Source organism: Chaetura pelagica, unplaced genomic scaffold (assembly GCF_000747805.2).
Source record: "Chaetura pelagica isolate M959 unplaced genomic scaffold, ChaPel_1.0 scaffold274, whole genome shotgun sequence".
NCBI lineage: Eukaryota > Metazoa > Chordata > Aves > Apodiformes > Apodidae > Chaetura > Chaetura pelagica.
The window spans coordinates 1,561,427-1,580,802 of NW_009952983.1; the positions used below are offsets into that span (position 1 = coordinate 1,561,427).

The window sequence follows — 19,376 nt, forward strand, 5'->3', positions numbered from 1 at the left end:
TTCCCTCCCTCCTCCCTGCCCACAGGCTCCAGGAGTTGCCCTCCCTCCTCCCTGCAGGCTCCAGGAGCTGCCCTCCCTCCTCCCTGCAGGCTCCAGGAGTTGCCATCCCTCCTCCCTGCCCACAGGCTGATGAGATGCCCACAGGCATCCCCTGCAGTGAAAACTGAGCTACCACATCTGCTCCCCACCCTTGTAGGAGCTGGAAATCTGGCAGTCTTTGTTGGGGTTTTTTGTCATGAACCTGGCCCAGGGAGAGCCAGGAACCTGCTCTGGGTCAGCTGGGAGATGCTGCTTTGGGAGAGGGTGGAGGAGGATGTTTTTCTTGGCGCTATTTCAAGCTTTGTAGCTATCCTTAATAAAACCTGTTATATCATAATATCAGCCCTGTCCTCTAAGCACATCAGGGCTTATATGTATATAAATGAATCTTACACTGATGATAAGTCAGTCTGTCTTAAGACTTTTATAATGTTTGGTATCATATTTGTCATGTAGGTGTGGCTTTTGTTGTATCTCATTCTGCATCTTTGACTTTGTGGCATGAAAAGGCCACGTACAGGTAGTTTTTGGGGGTTTTTAATGCACTTTTTGGACATATATGCAGGGTCAGCATTCCTGCTGACAAGACTCACAACGTTTGTAGTCTGTGCATGGTGAGCTGGGTTAAAAACTGCTGAAAGAGGGATGTTGGAGGTTGTTGGTGGGGAGGTAAAAAGGCAGAGGTTTATGAACTGAAATATCTTCTGCCTCCTTGTTTCTCTAACCTGCTGCAATGGTGTTTTACCTGTGGGTTTGTGTGGTTAGAATGGAGAAATTATATTCCTTGAACCTTGTGGCTCTGTAGCAAAATTTGATTTTCATGGATCAAAATCATTGTTGTTCCTGGGCTTGAAGGATCACAACTGTTTCATTTTTTTCCTAGATTATAGCATTTGATGAGCTGAAGACCGATTACAAGAACCCTATAGACCAATGTAACACACTCAATCCTGTAAGTTGCATGCTAAACATCTTTTAAAATTGTAATAAATATACATAAAGTGCTTGGATTTGATGTTACCTTGGTATACCCAAACTAGGCAGTGGAATTGCATCTGGACAAAACCTAGCTGTGCAGTAGAAGTTCTAGGGAAAAATCATTTGCCTAATTCTTTACTTTCAACTTGAATATTCTGACTGTTATTAATCTGCTGGTGATCTTGTCAGCTGTCATACTAACATTCTTTCAATCTGCTTTCTGCATTTTCGGCCCAAAGACAGTTGAAAAGGTCAAAAAGATTAAAAGAGTCAAAATTGCATTAAAGGTGTGTACAGCTTTTCAGTTGAATGCTTTCAATGCCACTTCCCTTCCATTTTGTTAGGAACATTTGTAATACTATTAAGCTTTTTTTTGTTTAGTGTGCCTGTTCATCTGCTCATTATTTGTTCGTTGGGGTTGGTCATGACTTCATGGGTTTCCATCTTCTGTGCCAAACAATCCTGCTTGCTTACCCAGTGAAGTGGGGAAAACTGTTAAATGCCTGGTCTATATGTCCTGTGGCCGAGCTGAAGTCACTTCAGGTACAAATCAAGAGCACTTTGCAAGCAAGATTGATTGAACTCTTGAGATTTTGGGAGGCCAGTTGTTCGTTTTAGCATTGAGCAGGTAAATTCTGATCTTGCTTAAGGATTTAGGTGGGCAGAGTGTGATAGGCATTATCTTACCTTTTTGTTTTATGTTCCAGGATCAGGGGGTGTATCTTGGTGTCCTCTCTTGGATGCAACTCTGACACTCCTTGGTTTGTGAAAAGACTTGGAGACAAATATTTATTTGTATTTCTAACAGGCCAGCATTAAAAGGGATGCTTATTAAAGAGCAGATAGTTGGATATAGCAGGTTTTTTTGTGCATGTCTCATAGTTCTTTGCCTTGGTGTGCCCAGGCTGAGGTAGAATGGCAACAGAGCAGTGCAGCCTGGCCTGTAGCTTTATTGTGTGGTGAAGAGTGAAGTCAATTTTTCAAATGAAAAATGAATTGGCAGGGTCTGGGGAGGGGAGGGACATGCGTGTTAGGCAGGGATGATGGGGAGACCTACAGCGTGACCAGGGGTGGGGAGGAGGAGAGGCCAGAGGATACCATCTCAGAGAGGGAGGTGTCCTGCTCAGATAGCTGTGCACCTAACAGTTTCCCTTGCTTGGCTTGTCCCACAGTCATTCCTGCTGCGGTTTGGGGGCAAATCCTCATGATGTTTCTGCATTGTGATCTGATCGCGGCCTCTGCAGTGTTACAACACGCATGTTTGCCACAAGTATTAACCTGCTGTTAACCTACATGCATGGAGTGTTTATTACATGGCAGCTCTGTGAATTGAAAATAACAGTATTTGCTGTTCTTGTGGAAGTAGATTAGATGCTAAAAGTGAAGAGCCAGACTCTTGAGGGGATCTGGTAAAGGATGCTGCACAAACATACAGAAGCAAGATGAGAAATTCTTGTAGGAACTGAGACACCTCAGTAGAAAGATTAGCCAGAAATAGTAACTGCTTAGTACATAGTTGATGCCTTCTCTTCCCTGCTCCTATTATAGCAGTGTCTCTTCTCAGCAATGGCATTTCTTCCTCCCTCACTTCTCTGATAAATACCATGGTAGAATCTGATGTATTTCATTTTTCTTAGCCAGCCCTGGAGGATTAAGAGTGGTAGATTTGAGAAAGACAGGTATTCTGGTGTGGGAGTCTCGTGTAACAAACAAGATAAAGAAAAATGTGTTTTGAGATGCATAGTTAAATAAACTACAGATTTTCAGAGCTGGTAAATCTGTCTCAGGAGGCTGCCAAATGCATTGTGTGTTTGATAGGGTTGTTGTTCTTCTATAAATAATTACCAAGTTGTAAATGGTAAGTACACAAAGAAGGATCTGGGCAAAAATATTTATTTGAAACACTTCATGTATGACAGATTCTTTTTGTTGATGTGGATGCAAATTTGCTTTGTTTGACAGGCTTCATTTAGAGAAGCAGAATGTTACAGCAAAGCAGGTGGGGAGAATGTCTGTTGGTAGTTTTTAGATTTCTGGGAAGACATTTTAAACCACTGACCCTTCAGTGTAGTCATCCCATGCAACCTTAGCCTTGTCACACAAGGAAGAGGGGCAGGGTGTGCTGTGTGTGCACATATACCTTGACAGTTGAAATCTTTAGGCAGAAATGGAGCATTTTTCATGAGATGTTAGAGTGGCCCTGAGTTGTGAAGTGAAAAGCTTATAGATTTGCTTCTTCCTGAATGGTGTGGTAAAGGAGTAAATGGTGTCACTTTAGGCTGGCTAGTTTTAGGAAGTGTTACTCCTGTGGCAGCTGTGAGGTTTTGCTGGCTCTTTGCATGCATTTAACCCACTGTCTCTCCATATTATTCCCATTCATAACACTAATATTACCTGCCATTTCACGCTCTCTGTGACTCCCTAGTCAACTGAAAATGAGCTCTGTGGGTTCTGCTGGACAGCATGGTGCTCTGAAGCATGCACAGCAGGGACTGGGCAAGGGGAAGGGAGCTGGCTGGTGCTGCCTTGCCCCCCAGGGCTGTGCAGACCCCTGTGCCCAACAGCCTCACTGTTCAGTGGGTTTGAGAAAGCTCTGCCTTGATGCTGTTGCATTTTGGCAACTGAGTCTGAAAAACGGTGTATGTGTGAATAACAAAACAAAGCTGTGAAATAGGAAAACACAAACCATCTTTTTGCCTCTCAACCCTCATATGGAGCATGTTTCCTGCTGGTATTTCTCTGTTGCATGAGCAGAAACACCTTCGTGATCTCTCCTGTGATGAAGGTCGTGTATGAAGCGTGGGATCTGTTAGCAGCACACCTCATTTCATAGAAGCAGTAAAAAAACCCTATTGATCTGAGCATTTTTCTTCTTGGTTCATGAATATCATGTGAAAACAGCAAGGCATGTACTGCTGCTTTCACTTTCTGCAGTCTTGTTAGTGTCATTTTTAGTAATAGCTAAAAAGATCCAAAATTATTGGTTTTTTGAACAATAGTTTACCTCCAGCATAGATTAAACACCACACCTTTTGCTCTGGGTAATCAAAACCTCTAACTCCTGTTTTTCTTTTCCAGCTTGTGCTTCCAGAGTACCTCATCCATGCATTCTTCTGTGTTATGTTTCTCTGTGCAGCAGAGTGGCTTACACTGGGTCTCAATATGCCTTTGTTGGCTTATCATATTTGGAGGTAATATTTGATGAGTCTGGTGTCTCTGTACTCACCTTAACCGTTGCTCATTCTCGTGTTTCAGTGCTTCCTGTGAAATGTCCTGTCTTTGGCAACTAAAGATGCTTTCTGAGATGACAAGGAGAAAGTTCACCTCATGGCTAGAACACAGGAGCCATCGTTTTGCTTTCTCCTGTCATTTTTATTTTTTATTGTCTTGTGCTGTGCAAGAATCGAGCTGTGTGTGCACTCAAGGGAGCTGACATGTCAGAGGTGACCAACGCTGCGGGTTTATGGAGTGGGTTGCCAGCAGAAGTGGCAATTCCTCTTTCCTCCAGCCACTGAGATGTGGGCTCCACCTCTCCGTGTGCCGGTGCTAGTCCTGTGCAGGGAGCCACAGGAGGGAGCTGTTCCGGCTGGAATTTACCCCAGCAGAACAGCTGTCCCTGAGTGGCTGTGCTGGTCCTGGCATGAGGAGGAATCCGAGGGCTGAAGGCAGGACTTTCTTTCAGCCAGTGGCCGGTGTTAAACTGCAATTTTAGGATCATTTTGTGTTGGCCTGTGTGAGTGTTCCTGCAGCAGGGCAGCCAGCATTGATGTGAGACGCTGCAGGTTACGTGGGGTTGTAGGCTGGGCTCTTCTCCAGCTTTTCCAACCCTTTGGTAAGGAATCCCATTTTTCATTTATTTATAACTTTGTCCCATTTCCTGTTGGTGTATGGGCTTTAAGGCCGAGGTGAGCTGTTGTGACAGCATCTGTGGAAGCTCTTGCAGCTCATCACCTCCTGCAGGGAGCAGATGGACTCTGCTGTCAGGGGTGTGATTCCTGATTCCTTGACTTGGCTCTGGAGTTACTTGGTGGGTGGGGGCAGGAACCAGTTTTGCTGTCACCACAAAACTTCCCTGTGCATCACTTTCAGGTACATGAGTAGACCTGTGATGAGTGGCCCTGGTCTGTATGATCCTACAACCATCATGAATGCAGATATTTTAGCCTATTGCCAGAAAGAAGGATGGTGCAAATTAGCATTCTACCTTCTATCATTTTTTTACTACCTATATGGGTAAGTTTGGTTTTTCCTCTGTCTCCTGCCTAATTTTCAGTCTGAAATTTTGGGCTCAATGTAAAAGAGAAATTTTGTACATGGGAATATCTGTAGTCCCACCTTTCAAAAAAAAAATTAAAAAATCTGCAACACCAGTTATTCTGCTTTAAAACACAAGTCTTAATTTGTTTGGAATTATTAATTTGAATCTGTATAGTGTGACTGGAGACTTGAAAGCTCTGAGCTTTTGTTTTTCTAAGCATTCTGTAATAACCCCCCCAGCATTTTCATTAAGAAACAGGAACAGTCACATTTTTAGAGTAAGTAACTGGGGTTGCATCAGTTCATGTCATGCTCAGTAATGCCCTTCTGATGTGTCCTGTTTAAACCTTCAGTCACAGTCAGAGGATCCCAGACTGGTTTGGGTTGGGAGGGACCTTAAAGATCATCTAGTTCCAACCCCCTGCCATGGGCAGCGACATCTCCCACTAGGCCAGGTTGCTCCAAGTCCCATCCAGCCTGGACTTGAACACCCTGGGGATGGGCAATCCATGGACCTCACACGGGTTGGTTCCTTGGAATCCATGACTGTAGAACTAATTGTAGAACAGTAATCACGGCGGTGCATCTTCATATTTGTATTTTGTTTTCCAGCATGATTTATGTTCTGGTGAGCTCTTAAGAAGACATCCAGCAAGCTTTGTTCCAGTTAAGTGCATGCAAAAGCCACAAAACATGGATTCTTGACGACGAGAACCTCTTACCAAGATTAACTACGGAACCTGATGATCGCATTCGCGTTAGGAAACGACGCCTCCCCTATTTGTAAAACACTTCCACATTTTATATTTGTGGAAAGACTGTTTTCTTATCTTTTACTGGGACACTGAAATCAAAGAATTACATGTAAGCTGATGTAAAGATGGGGTTTTGGAAAGTTCTGACTTTGCACTCCGTGAGGAACAGCTGTCATCTCCAGCAGGTGTTGTGGCTGACAAGCCCTAGCGCAGGAGGGGGTTGCTGTGGGCTGGGCTTCCTAGCAGCTCCTTTGGACCCGTGTGTCCCACTCCAACCACAAGCCAGCTGGAGCTGCTGAGGGCTTGGGAAGGACTGGACGTGTCATGGCCTTTCCCTGTAGGTGATGTTGGTCTTAATAGATGACTTCATGGGCACAATTGCAAAAATAGCAGTTTTGGTTTTTTATTTTTTCTGTCTGGTTCATTTTTCCCTGTCTGTGCATGAGTCAGACATTTCTGTATCCTCACCTGGCTTGAATCTCAAGCATGTGTCCTCGTGGAAGGAAGAAGTTGAATTGTCCACAAAAGGGTAAATTTAAGTTATGATTTTTATATTTTTTTTTAATGTCTGTGCTGTCTTATTAACAAACAAACAAACCTACAACCTCTGTCAAGCCCAATGATGAAAATACTCGAGTTAAAGAGTAATACTAGAGACCTTTTCAAACCAGAAAGTGAGATTTTGAAACTGCCCTGCTGTTCCTTAGTGCAATAAATAATAAAACAAAAACATCTTCAATTCAGGAACACTTATTTTTACCTGGTGCCTTGTTTTGTTTTAAATTGAACAGATTGAACAGCTCTATTCATCTGTTGTGGGACGTGTCCCTGCTCATGGCAGGGGGGTTGAAACTAGATGATCTTTAAGGTCTTTTCCAACCCAGACCCTTCCATGATGATTCTGTGATGGGTAATTGCATTTCCTTTTAAAAACAGAACACTGAATCTAGTTATGTCTGGAAAAGGGAAGCTCTGCTTTCCTGCTTTCTTTTTTACATGGATCTGCAGATAAATAAATGGGGCAGGGGAAGGTATTTCAGCTAAACTGATAATACTGCATTGTAAGTTGTTACTGCAGCAGCTGCTTAATTTAGGAGTAATAATTAGGAATCCTTTTCATTTACTTGTGCTGGAGGATAATGAATAGTTGCCTAGTTCTAGTAAAATGTTTTTGTATAAACTGTTTGTTTGTTCACTTGGGGTCTCTCGGGTGCCATAGGAGTGGCTGCCCTGGCTTCCTCCTGACATCCCAGCCCTCCAGGGTTGGGTTGTTGGGCAGTGGCAGCAACTGAGGAAAAAGAATGTGAACGGGGCAGGTATTGAATCGTTCTGCCTGAACAGTGGGAGGATGTCTGGAAACCTGCCTGGCACAGGTGTCCTGAGCTAGAGATCTGGCATCTGAAACAGCCCTTGAAGAGCTTTTCTTCCATGAATTTAGTTGCTTCTTGAGCATTTTCATAGCCTAGTGTGCGAGATACCCTGAGACAGTGAGTTCTACAATGGAATTACTCAGTATGTAAGAAACCGTATTTAAAAGTTCTGCTGAGCTTCATTTGTTGCTCCCAAGTTCTTGTTTTTTAAGACGTACTGAAATTTATCTCCTTTTCACCTTCTTTGTGCTGGATGTGATTAAATAGATGTTCATCATGTCATCTCTCAGAGTAGAGAAGTTTGTTTAATCTCTTCTTGGTTGGAAGTCCTTGTAGCTTTATGGTTATCCTTTTTTTTGCCTCCACAAATGTTCTTTTCCTAAGCTGGAGGAGACCAGACCTGTCATCACACGAGATGTGGATGCCCAGGGGATGCAGTGTGGCAGGTTCCTGATCCCTGCTTCTGAATTCCTCTCCTCTTTTTATCATGGAGCTGGGGATATGAGAATTCAGGCTGTGATAACTTCAGGTTTTCTTTTCTTAGTCATGACAGATACCTGGCAGCTTATTACTGTGTATATAAAATAATTTTTCTCACATGTTCCTTTGCATTTACTGATGCTTCATTTCCTGTGCCCTTACTGCTCAAGCATTCAGCATTACCAAACATACCTATTTTTTTTCCTGACTGTCTCAAAACCTTTCCAACAGCTGCAGGCTTTATCTCACAGCCCTTGTTTTCTGTGACAAGGCAGGAGCCCTCCTCACCCAAAACTCCTTACTCCTACTCTGTAATCTCCATCAGTTACTAGTTGAAAAGAGGATTTTCTTCTTTATGCAATCAGAATTTCGAGCTTTTAGCAGAATAATTTTTTGAAAGGCTTTTTGGACACTCAGGAGTATTGTTTCTGTTGGATCATTTTTATTTGCCTGCTGCCTAGCTCCTTTAGAGACTGCTGCAAGATATGACTTCAGCCTGTGTAAGCAAAACTAATTAACCCTTTTGTGTGTTTGTATTTGTATTAATCTGTGACAGAAATGAGACTTCCTGGCTCTTAGCCCCTAGCTGCTCTTGGCCTTCTAAACAAATCTCATTCCTTTGGTGCTTGGGCTGATTGAAGCCAAGTTACACAGCAGAATAAACAGTGCAGGATTTCCTGAGTCCAACTGACAGATTCTTCTGAGAACCCCCTCCAGCTGTGGAGCCACTTTAGTGAGGGATCTTAAGGAGAATTTGCAGCACTTGCACTGTCCTGGGGCTGACAGGCTTTACCCATCTCACCTTACAGTGCATGTGAGTGTTCCTTAACAGAGGAATTCTGAGGTGAAAGCAGCACAGCAGCTCGCTGCTGCAGCTCTACTGGGGAGCTAGAATCCACTGTAACCCCAGGAGCAAAAATGCTCACTGCCTGCTGTGGTTAAGTACAGGGCGGAAGAGTTTAAGTAATCTCATTTCAAAGGTCTTTAGACTGTCATAACATCAGAGAGAAAGGTCAGAAATGCAGGTTAGAAGTTAAAATGTCCCACAAGAATGCAGCGTGTTGAAGTGTGACAACTACCCAGCTGAGTCCTTCAGAGAATGCTGCCCAGACACTGGTTTCAGCACTTTTATATTTAAAAACCAGTTTAGTGCCTGCCAGCACCCCCCAGCTGCAAGGGGATGTGGAGTTTGTCACCTGTACCCAGCAATGGGAGCTTCACATTGGCTCTAGTGGAGTGGTCCCTGCAAAGGCAGCTGGTGTGTGTGGAGCTGCACGTAGGATGCTGAGCCAGAGGAGCAGTCATTCTGCATTCAAAACAGGGACCTGATGGTAATTGATTTTTGGAGTCCCATGAGGCAAAAGATAATGGAGAAAAGAACATTTCTTTCCATGTCAGCAAGTTTCTTGCTAAGTCATCTTCAAAAGCCCCCTGATACATACTTAATACCTGAAAACCATCAGTTGCAGGGATACAGCAGTGAAGGAGAGACAGACAGACACTGCTTTTGTTTCTGTTTGAGTGTTGGGGAAGGAACAATGCATTTCCAGCAACAAATTCTCTGTAATTCCATGCTGTGGTAACTGGGAAGAGTTCCTGTTGCCTGCCTTATGGGTGGGGAAGGGCATGACAGTAAAATCTAATTAAATATCATCTGTAGAAATCACCTTTAAACATTCTAGTGTCTGCTTTCAAACAAGATGTTAAGGCCATAAATTTCAAAGCAAGCAAAGCAGTGAGTTCTTCCACCCAAACCCACGGGTGCTGTGGCAGGGTCCCATGTCACAACTTCTGACTTGAAAAGTCACTGAAACTTGACAAAAACACTCTAGAAATATCTTTCTCACTGCAGGCTGGAGCTTTGGGGAGCACAGGGTGACCCTGAGAGCAGGACAGCAGTGCTGCCTTGGCCAGGCAGGTACCAGCCAGGTAACCAGCTGGTTTGTAAAGCACTTGGGGGCAGGGGGGAAAGCACAGACAGAATTAACTGCAAGGAAACAGGAGATGGTGACACAGCAGGACAGCGGGGGTGTGACATGCAGCTGCACAGTGCCCTCAGCCCAGAGGTCACAGTTCCTCTGGTTCTGTGGGACTATCTGGAAGCCCAAGGTGCAGGGGGTGACACTGGTGTCCTACCCAGAGGCAAAACTGGCCTCGTGGGGCACCAGGGGACACCTGGGCACTGGAGTGGATGCTGATCACTTCCTCAGAATGGGACAGAACTCTTTTAAGCATTTTCTTCAGGCCTCTGGTCCTCACAAGTGGATAATCAGGCATGGGGGTGTGAGATCCTCTCCAGCCCCCAGCTGACGGTGTCAGCAGAGCAGCTGCTGTGCCAGGAGCTCCCCCACGCAGCTACAGCAACTTGTCTTTTCCTACTGTACTCCTCTCAACACCCACCCACCTGGTCTGTCACACATCTTCAGTAGCAAACCCCATCCTTATTCCTAAATACCACTGGCCACGCCAAGCAGAGCTGGGACATTTTAGAATGTGTTCTCACCAGTTCATGAGGGGTGAGCACACCCGTGGGGACATTTTCACACTTGACTTCCCTTTGGTTTAAAGCTGGAGCTACTTATTTTTGCAAAGAGCTCCAGTAATGTAATTTTTAGCTAGCTCTGTTATCCCAGTGTGACTCTTAGAAAGGCAGTGGGAAGGAGTTATCTTTCATCTCTTCCCCCTTTTCTTTTTCCTGCCCACTGGAGCAGAAGCCAGCCTATGAGCACTGGGAGGAGTTGCAGGCGGTTGTTTCCTCTCCTATCCTGCCTTCACCTCCAATTCTCATCCCAATTTATATGCTACACAGAACAGAGAAGTCAAAATGCAACCAGTCCCTGCTCTGGCAGCCCAGCCTCTCCTCCACTTGGGATATCACAGATGCAGCCCATAGGATGTCACAGTGAACACATGAGCACACCAGTTCGGTGGCAGGAGCTGTCAGTACCAAGTAAGGTGATAAACGTGAGGTAGATACATGACAGTCGTTATTATATTGACAACAAGCTCACGACAGAACAGTATCAAACACCCACACACTTCCATGTATTTCTAGGGCAGCAACTATTCAAACCTGCCAAAGAGAGGGCGATGCTGCACATCCTGTAGGATTTCCTTCCCCCACCCCAACATTTCACACACAGATGTGGCAGTGAACAGCTGGGTCATGCTGGAAACACCCATGAGGAACTGGAAAGGGCAGGAAGGAGGCATCTCATCCTGGTGTCTGCCACAGCCCCATGGATACCAAGACCCACCACGCCAGCCTTGGTTACCGCGATACCGATCGCGATACCGTGTCCTTTGTTGCCAGGTGGGCAGCCAGGTTCTCTCGGAAGTCGTGGAGGTAATTGTATTGCTGAAAAGCACAACCAGATCTGTATGAGTGCCCTGTACTCTGGGAAAAGGCACCATCTTAAAAACCTGTTTGATCCCCTAGGATGAAAACTGCACTCTAGTCTGTGCTTCCTGCAAATCCTCTGGAATTCTTCCACCACCAGGCACAGACTACACGGGTCCTGGCTTGTGGTTCTTTATAAAGGGCACACCTGGGCTCAAGGTAATACAAACCATGGTCCTCAGGAGGTGGGAGCTTCCTGTCAGAATGCAAAGCTGCTTGATTTGGGTCTGCAAGAGGTGTAACAGTTGGCAGGAACAGCTCTTAGGTCACCTCATACATTGTGTGGAGTATTGATACACAAGTGTTCAATATGAGTTAAGTATCAATATGAGTTAAAAATGTTGGTCAGCAGAGGCTAAGGGCAGATCATCCACCCCAAGTGGCTGTGAGAGCTTCTAATTTTAACAGTTGCTCATGTCCTTTCCCATCCCTTCCACCAGGGGTCCAAGCTACTCCCCACCTGCCCCTTTGGTTTGTGGAAAACTGATTGTAACAAGTAGTTTAAACAAGATTTGCCTTCCAGAGAGGCTTGGAGCTCATGAAGATGCAGACTTCAGGAAATTCTCCTCAGAAACTCCTGTCTTGTAAACTTTAGAAATGTCAGCTCCTCTCTCCTGTACACAGAACTCTTTCAAGAGCATAACATCTAGGACTCCTATCAACAGAAATATTTACACAGAGAGGGTAAAAATCCCACCAAAAGAAGAAAAACCCATCATGATCAGCAACTAAAAACCTACATGGAGGGAGACCTAACACTTCTTAAAAGAAGACTGCCAGTTATTGATGGGATAGCTACAGAGAACGAACGTGGCCAGGTGGGTTGGGAAGGTGGAAAAAAACCAAAGCAGAAAGCTCACGCAGATGTCGAAGCTGTGAGGAGAATGTGAGAATCAGAATGAGACAACAGCTCAGTGCTCACTGAGCAGGGGTGAGGAGGAGAAAGCAACAAGTTACTAATGCTGGTGAGGTTGCCACAAGTATTAACCTGCTGTTAACCTACATGCATGGAGTGTTTATTACATGGCAGCTCTGTGAATTGAAAATAACAGTATTTGCTGTTCTTGTGGAAGTAGATTAGATGCTAAAAGTGAAGAGCCAGACTCTTGAGGGGATCTGGTAAAGGATGCTGCACAAACATACAGAAGCAAGATGAGAAATTCTTGTAGGAACTGAGACACCTCAGTAGAAAGATTAGCCAGAAATAGTAACTGCTTAGTACATAGTTGATGCCTTCTCTTCCCTGCTCCTATTATAGCAGTGTCTCTTCTCAGCAATGGCATTTCTTCCTCCCTCACTTCTCTGATAAATACCATGGTAGAATCTGATGTATTTCATTTTTCTTAGCCAGCCCTGGAGGATTAAGAGTGGTAGATTTGAGAGAGACAGGTATTCTGGTGTGGGAGTCTCGTGTAACAAACAAGATAAAGAAAAATGTGTTTTGAGATGCATAGTTAAATAAACTACAGATTTTCAGAGCTGGTAAATCTGTCTCAGGAGGCTGCCAAATGCATTGTGTGTTTGATAGGGTTGTTGTTCTTCTATAAATAATTACCAAGTTGTAAATGGTAAGTACACAAAGAAGGATCTGGGCAAAAATATTTATTTGAAACACTTCATGTATGACAGATTCTTTTTGTTGATGTGGATGCAAATTTGCTTTGTTTGACAGGCTTCATTTAGAGAAGCAGAATGTTACAGCAAAGCAGGTGGGGAGAATGTCTGTTGGTAGTTTTTAGATTTCTGGGAAGACATTTTAAACCACTGACCCTTCAGTGTAGTCATCCCATGCAACCTTAGCCTTGTCACACAAGGAAGAGGGGCAGGGTGTGCTGTGTGTGCACATATACCTTGACAGTTGAAATATTTAGGCAGAAATGGAGCATTTTTCATGAGATGTTAGAGTGGCCCTGAGTTGTGAAGTGAAAAGCTTACAGATTTGCTTCTTCCTGAATGGTGTGGTAAAGGAGTAAATGGTGTCACTTTAGGCTGGCTAGTTTTAGGAAGTGTTACTCCTGTGGCAGCTGTGAGGTTTTGCTGGCTCTTTGCATGCATTTAACCCACTGTCTCTCCATATTATTCCCATTCATAACACTAATATTACCTGCCATTTCACGCTCTCTGTGACTCCCTAGTCAACTGAAAATGAGCTCTGTGGGTTCTGCTGGACAGCATGGTGCTCTGAAGCATGCACAGCAGGGACTGGGCAAGGGGAAGGGAGCTGGCTGGTGCTGCCTTGCCCCCCAGGGCTGTGCAGACCCCTGTGCCCAACAGCCTCACTGTTCAGTGGGTTTGAGAAAGCTCTGCCTTGATGCTGTTGCATTTTGGCAACTGAGTCTGAAAAACGGTGTATGTGTGAATAACAAAACAAAGCTGTGAAATAGGAAAACACAAACCATCTTTTTGCCTCTCAACCCTCATATGGAGCATGTTTCCTGCTGGTATTTCTCTGTTGCATGAGCAGAAACACCTTCGTGATCTCTCCTGTGATGAAGGTCGTGTATGAAGCGTGGGATCTGTTAGCAGCACACCTCATTTCATAGAAGCAGTAAAAAAACCCTATTGATCTGAGCATTTTTCTTCTTGGTTCATGAATATCATGTGAAAACAGCAAGGCATGTACTGCTGCTTTCACTTTCTGCAGTCTTGTTAGTGTCATTTTTAGTAATAGCTAAAAAGATCCAAAATTATTGGTTTTTTGAACAATAGTTTACCTCCAGCATAGATTAAACACCACACCTTTTGCTCTGGGTAATCAAAACCTCTAACTCCTGTTTTTCTTTTCCAGCTTGTGCTTCCAGAGTACCTCATCCATGCATTCTTCTGTGTTATGTTTCTCTGTGCAGCAGAGTGGCTTACACTGGGTCTCAATATGCCTTTGTTGGCTTATCATATTTGGAGGTAATATTTGATGAGTCTGGTGTCTCTGTACTCACCTTAACCGTTGCTCATTCTCGTGTTTCAGTGCTTCCTGTGAAATGTCCTGTCTTTGGCAACTAAAGATGCTTTCTGAGATGACAAGGAGAAAGTTCACCTCATGGCTAGAACACAGGAGCCATCGTTTTGCTTTCTCCTGTCATTTTTATTTTTTATTGTCTTGTGCTGTGCAAGAATCGAGCTGTGTGTGCACTCAAGGGAGCTGACATGTCAGAGGTGACCAACGCTGCGGGTTTATGGAGTGGGTTGCCAGCAGAAGTGGCAATTCCTCTTTCCTCCAGCCACTGAGATGTGGGCTCCACCTCTCCGTGTGCCGGTGCTAGTCCTGTTCGGGGAGCCACAGGAGGGAGCTGTTCCGGCTGGAATTTACCCCAGCAGAACAGCTGTCCCTGAGTGGCTGTGCTGGTCCTGGCATGAGGAGGAATCCGAGGGCTGAAGGCAGGACTTTCTTTCAGCCAGTGGCCGGTGTTAAACTGCAATTTTAGGATCATTTTGTGTTGGCCTGCGTGAGTGTTCCTGCAGCAGGGCAGCCAGCATTGATGTGAGACGCTGCAGGTTACGTGGGGTTGTAGGCTGGGCTCTTCTCCAGCTTTTCCAACCCTTTGGTAAGGAATCCCATTTTTCATTTATTTATAACTTTGTCCCATTTCCTGTTGGTGTATGGGCTTTAAGGCCGAGGTGAGCTGTTGTGACAGCATCTGTGGAAGCTCTTGCAGCTCATCACCTCCTGCAGGGAGCAGATGGCATCCGCTGTGCTCTGGAGTTACTTGGTGGGTGGGGGCAGGAACCAGTTTTGCTGTCACCACAAAACTTCCCTGTGCATCACTTTCAGGTACATGAGTAGACCTGTGATGAGTGGCCCTGGTCTGTATGATCCTACAACCATCATGAATGCAGATATTTTAGCCTATTGCCAGAAAGAAGGATGGTGCAAATTAGCATTCTACCTTCTATCATTTTTTTACTACCTATATGGGTAAGTTTGGTTTTTCCTCTGTCTCCTGCCTAATTTTCAGTCTGAAATTTTGGGCTCAATGTAAAAGAGAAATTTTGTACATGGGAATATCTGTAGTCCCACCTTTCAAAAAAAAAAAACAAAAAACAAAATCTGCAACACCAGTTATTCTGCTTTAAAACACAAGTCTTAATTTGTTTGGAATTATTAATTTGAATCTGTATAGTGTGACTGGAGACTTGAAAGCTCTGAGCTTTTGTTTTTCTAAGCATTCTGTAATAACCCCCCCAGCATTTTCATTAAGAAACAGGAACAGTCACATTTTTAGAGTAAGTAACTGGGGTTGCATCAGTTCATGTCATGCTCAGTAATGCCCTTCTGATGTGTCCTGTTTAAACCTTCAGTCACAGTCAGAGGATCCCAGACTGGTTTGGGTTGGGAGGGACCTTAAAGATCATCTAGTTCCAACCCCCTGCCATGGGCAGCGACATCTCCCACTAGGCCAGGTTGCTCCAAGTCCCATCCAGCCTGGACTTGAACACCCTGGGGATGGGCAATCCATGGACCTCACACGGGTTGGTTCCTTGGAATCCATGACTGTAGAACTAATTGTAGAACAGTAATCACGGCGGTGCATCTTCATATTTGTATTTTGTTTTCCAGCATGATTTATGTTCTGGTGAGCTCTTAAGAAGACATCCAGCAAGCTTTGTTCCAGTTAAGTGCATGCAAAAGCCACAAAACATGGATTCTTGACGACGAGAACCTCTTACCAAGATTAACTACGGAACCTGATGATCGCATTCGCGTTAGGAAACGACGCCTCCCCTATTTGTAAAACACTTCCACATTTTATATTTGTGGAAAGACTGTTTTCTTATCTTTTACTGGGACACTGAAATCAAAGAATTACATGTAAGCTGATGTAAAGATGGGGTTTTGGAAAGTTCTGACTTTGCACTCCGTGAGGAACAGCTGTCATCTCCAGCAGGTGTTGTGGCTGACAAGCCCTAGCGCAGGAGGGGGTTGCTGTGGGCTGGGCTTCCTAGCAGCTCCTTTGGACCCGTGTGTCCCACTCCAACCACAAGCCAGCTGGAGCTGCTGAGGGCTTGGGAAGGACTGGACGTGTCATGGCCTTTCCCTGTAGGTGATGTTGGTCTTAATAGATGACTTCATGGGCACAATTGCAAAAATAGCAGTTTTGGTTTTTTATTTTTTCTGTCTGGTTCATTTTTCCCTGTCTGTGCATGAGTCAGACATTTCTGTATCCTCACCTGGCTTGAATCTCAAGCATGTGTCCTCGTGGAAGGAAGAAGTTGAATTGTCCACAAAAGGGTAAATTTAAGTTATGATTTTTATATTTTTTTTTAATGTCTGTGCTGTCTTATTAACAAACAAACAAACCTACAACCTCTGTCAAGCCCAATGATGAAAATACTCGAGTTAAAGAGTAATACTAGAGACCTTTTCAAACCAGAAAGTGAGATTTTGAAACTGCCCTGCTGTTCCTTAGTGCAATAAATAATAAAACAAAAACATCTTCAATTCAGGAACACTTATTTTTACCTGGTGCCTTGTTTTGTTTTAAATTGAACAGATTGAACAGCTCTATTCATCTGTTGTGGGACGTGTCCCTGCTCATGGCAGGGGGGTTGAAACTAGATGATCTTTAAGGTCTTTTCCAACCCAGACCCTTCCATGATGATTCTGTGATGGGTAATTGCATTTCCTTTTAAAAACAGAACACTGAATCTAGTTATGTCTGGAAAAGGGAAGCTCTGCTTTCCTGCTTTCTTTTTTACATGGATCTGCAGATAAATAAATGGGGCAGGGGAAGGTATTTCAGCTAAACTGATAATACTGCATTGTAAGTTGTTACTGCAGCAGCTGCTTAATTTAGGAGTAATAATTAGGAATCCTTTTCATTTACTTGTGCTGGAGGATAATGAATAGTTGCCTAGTTCTAGTAAAATGTTTTTGTTTAAACTGTTTGTTTGTTCACTTGGGGTCTCTTGGGTGCCATAGGAGTGGCTGCCCTGGCTTCCTCCTGACATCCCAGCCCTCCAGGGTTGGGTTGTTGGGCAGTGGCAGCAACTGAGGAAAAAGAATGTGAACGGGGCAGGTATTGAATCGTTCTGCCTGAACAGTGGGAGGATGTCTGGAAACCTGCCTGGCACAGGTGTCCTGAGCTAGAGATCTGGCATCTGAAACAGCCCTTGAAGAGCTTTTCTTCCATGAATTTAGTTGCTTCTTGAGCATTTTCATAGCCTAGTGTGCGAGATACCCTGAGACAGTGAGTTCTACAATGGAATTACTCAGTATGTAAGAAACCGTATTTAAAAGTTCTGCTGAGCTTCATTTGTTGCTCCCAAGTTCTTGTTTTTTAAGACGTACTGAAATTTATCTCCTTTTCACCTTCTTTGTGCTGGATGTGATTAAATAGATGTTCATCATGTCATCTCTCAGAGTAGAGAAGTTTGTTTAATCTCTTCTTGGTTGGAAGTCCTTGTAGCTTTATGGTTATCCTTTTTTTTGCCTCCACAAATGTTCTTTTCCTAAGCTGGAGGAGACCAGACCTGTCATCACACGAGATGTGGATGCCCAGGGGATGCAGTGTGGCAGGTTCCTGATCCCTGCTTCTGAATTCCTCTCCTCTTTTTATCATGGAGCTGGGGATATGAGAATTCAGGCTGTGATAACTTCAGGTTTTCTTTTCTTAGTCATGACAGATACCTGGCAGCTTATTACTGTGTATATAAAATAATTTTTCTCACATGTTCCTTTGCATTTACTGATGCTTCATTTCCTGTGCCCTTACTGCTCAAGCATTCAGCATTACCAAACATACCTATTTTTTTTCCTGACTGTCTCAAAACCTTTCCAACAGCTGCAGGCTTTATCTCACAGCCCTTGTTTTCTGTGACAAGGCAGGAGCCCTCCTCACCCAAAACTCCTTACTCCTACTCTGTAATCTCCATCAGTTACTAGTTGAAAAGAGGATTTTCTTCTTTATGCAATCAGAATTTCGAGCTTTTAGCAGAATAATTTTTTGAAAGGCTTTTTGGACACTCAGGAGTATTGTTTCTGTTGGATCATTTTTATTTGCCTGCTGCCTAGCTCCTTTAGAGACTGCTGCAAGATATGACTTCAGCCTGTGTAAGCAAAACTAATTAACCCTTTTGTGTGTTTGTATTTGTATTAATCTGTGACAGAAATGAGACTTCCTGGCTCTTAGCCCCTAGCTGCTCTTGGCCTTCTAAACAAATCTCATTCCTTTGGTGCTTGGGCTGATTGAAGCCAAGTTACACAGCAGAATAAACAGTGCAGGATTTCCTGAGTCCAACTGACAGATTCTTCTGAGAACCCCCTCCAGCTGTGGAGCCACTTTAGTGAGGGATCTTAAGGAGAATTTGCAGCACTTGCACTGTCCTGGGGCTGACAGGCTTTACCCATCTCACCTTACAGTGCATGTGAGTGTTCCTTAACAGAGGAATTCTGAGGTGAAAGCAGCACAGCAGCTCGCTGCTGCAGCTCTACTGGGGAGCTAGAATCCACTGTAACCCCAGGAGCAAAAATGCTCACTGCCTGCTGTGGTTAAGTACAGGGCGGAAGAGTTTAAGTAATCTCATTTCAAAGGTCTTTAGACTGTCATAACATCAGAGAGAAAGGTCAGAAATGCAGGTTAGAAGTTAAAATGTCCCACAAGAATGCAGCGTGTTGAAGTGTGACAACTACCCAGCTGAGTCCTTCAGAGAATGCTGCCCAGACACTGGTTTCAGCACTTTTATATTTAAAAACCAGTTTAGTGCCTGCCAGCACCCCCCAGCTGCAAGGGGATGTGGAGTTTGTCACCTGTACCCAGCAATGGGAGCTTCACATTGGCTCTAGTGGAGTGGTCCCTGCAAAGGCAGCTGGTGTGTGTGGAGCTGCACGTAGGATGCTGAGCCAGAGGAGCAGTCATTCTGCATTCAAAACAGGGACCTGATGGTAATTGATTTTTGGAGTCCCATGAGGCAAAAGATAATGGAGAAAAGAACATTTCTTTCCATGTCAGCAAGTTTCTTGCTAAGTCATCTTCAAAAGCCCCCTGATACATACTTAATACCTGAAAACCATCAGTTGCAGGGATACAGCAGTGAAGGAGAGACAGACAGACACTGCTTTTGTTTCTGTTTGAGTGTTGGGGAAGGAACAATGCATTTCCA

At 44.3% G+C, this 19,376-nt stretch overlaps 1 protein-coding gene across 1 annotated transcript; it reads left to right on the top strand.

Annotated features, from left to right (window-relative positions):
* Nucleotides 1–684: 684 nt before the first annotated feature.
* Nucleotides 685–6,268, top strand: CNIH1 (cornichon family AMPA receptor auxiliary protein 1). The gene is made up of 5 exons (XM_009996477.1): nt 685–708; nt 923–991; nt 4,096–4,208; nt 5,107–5,250; nt 5,887–6,268. The coding sequence occupies exons 1-5, from the start codon at nt 685–687 to the stop codon at nt 5,912–5,914; spliced, it is 378 nt and encodes a 125-aa protein (XP_009994779.1). The 3' UTR covers nt 5,915–6,268.
* The last annotated feature ends 13,108 nt before the right edge of the window (nt 6,269–19,376 follow it).

What these genes read in the sequence shown, in the direction of transcription:
- CNIH1 (XM_009996477.1), top strand. Translation starts at nt 685, where the DNA reads ATGTTGGAGGTTGTTGGTGGGGAG. An exon ending in TTGGCTTATCATATTTGGAG is followed by an intron (nt 4,209 to 5,106) that starts GTAATATTTGAT and finishes CATCACTTTCAG; the next exon opens with GTACATGAGTAGACCTGTGA. An exon ending in TTTTTTTACTACCTATATGG is followed by an intron (nt 5,251 to 5,886) that starts GTAAGTTTGGTT and finishes TTTGTTTTCCAG; the next exon opens with CATGATTTATGTTCTGGTGA.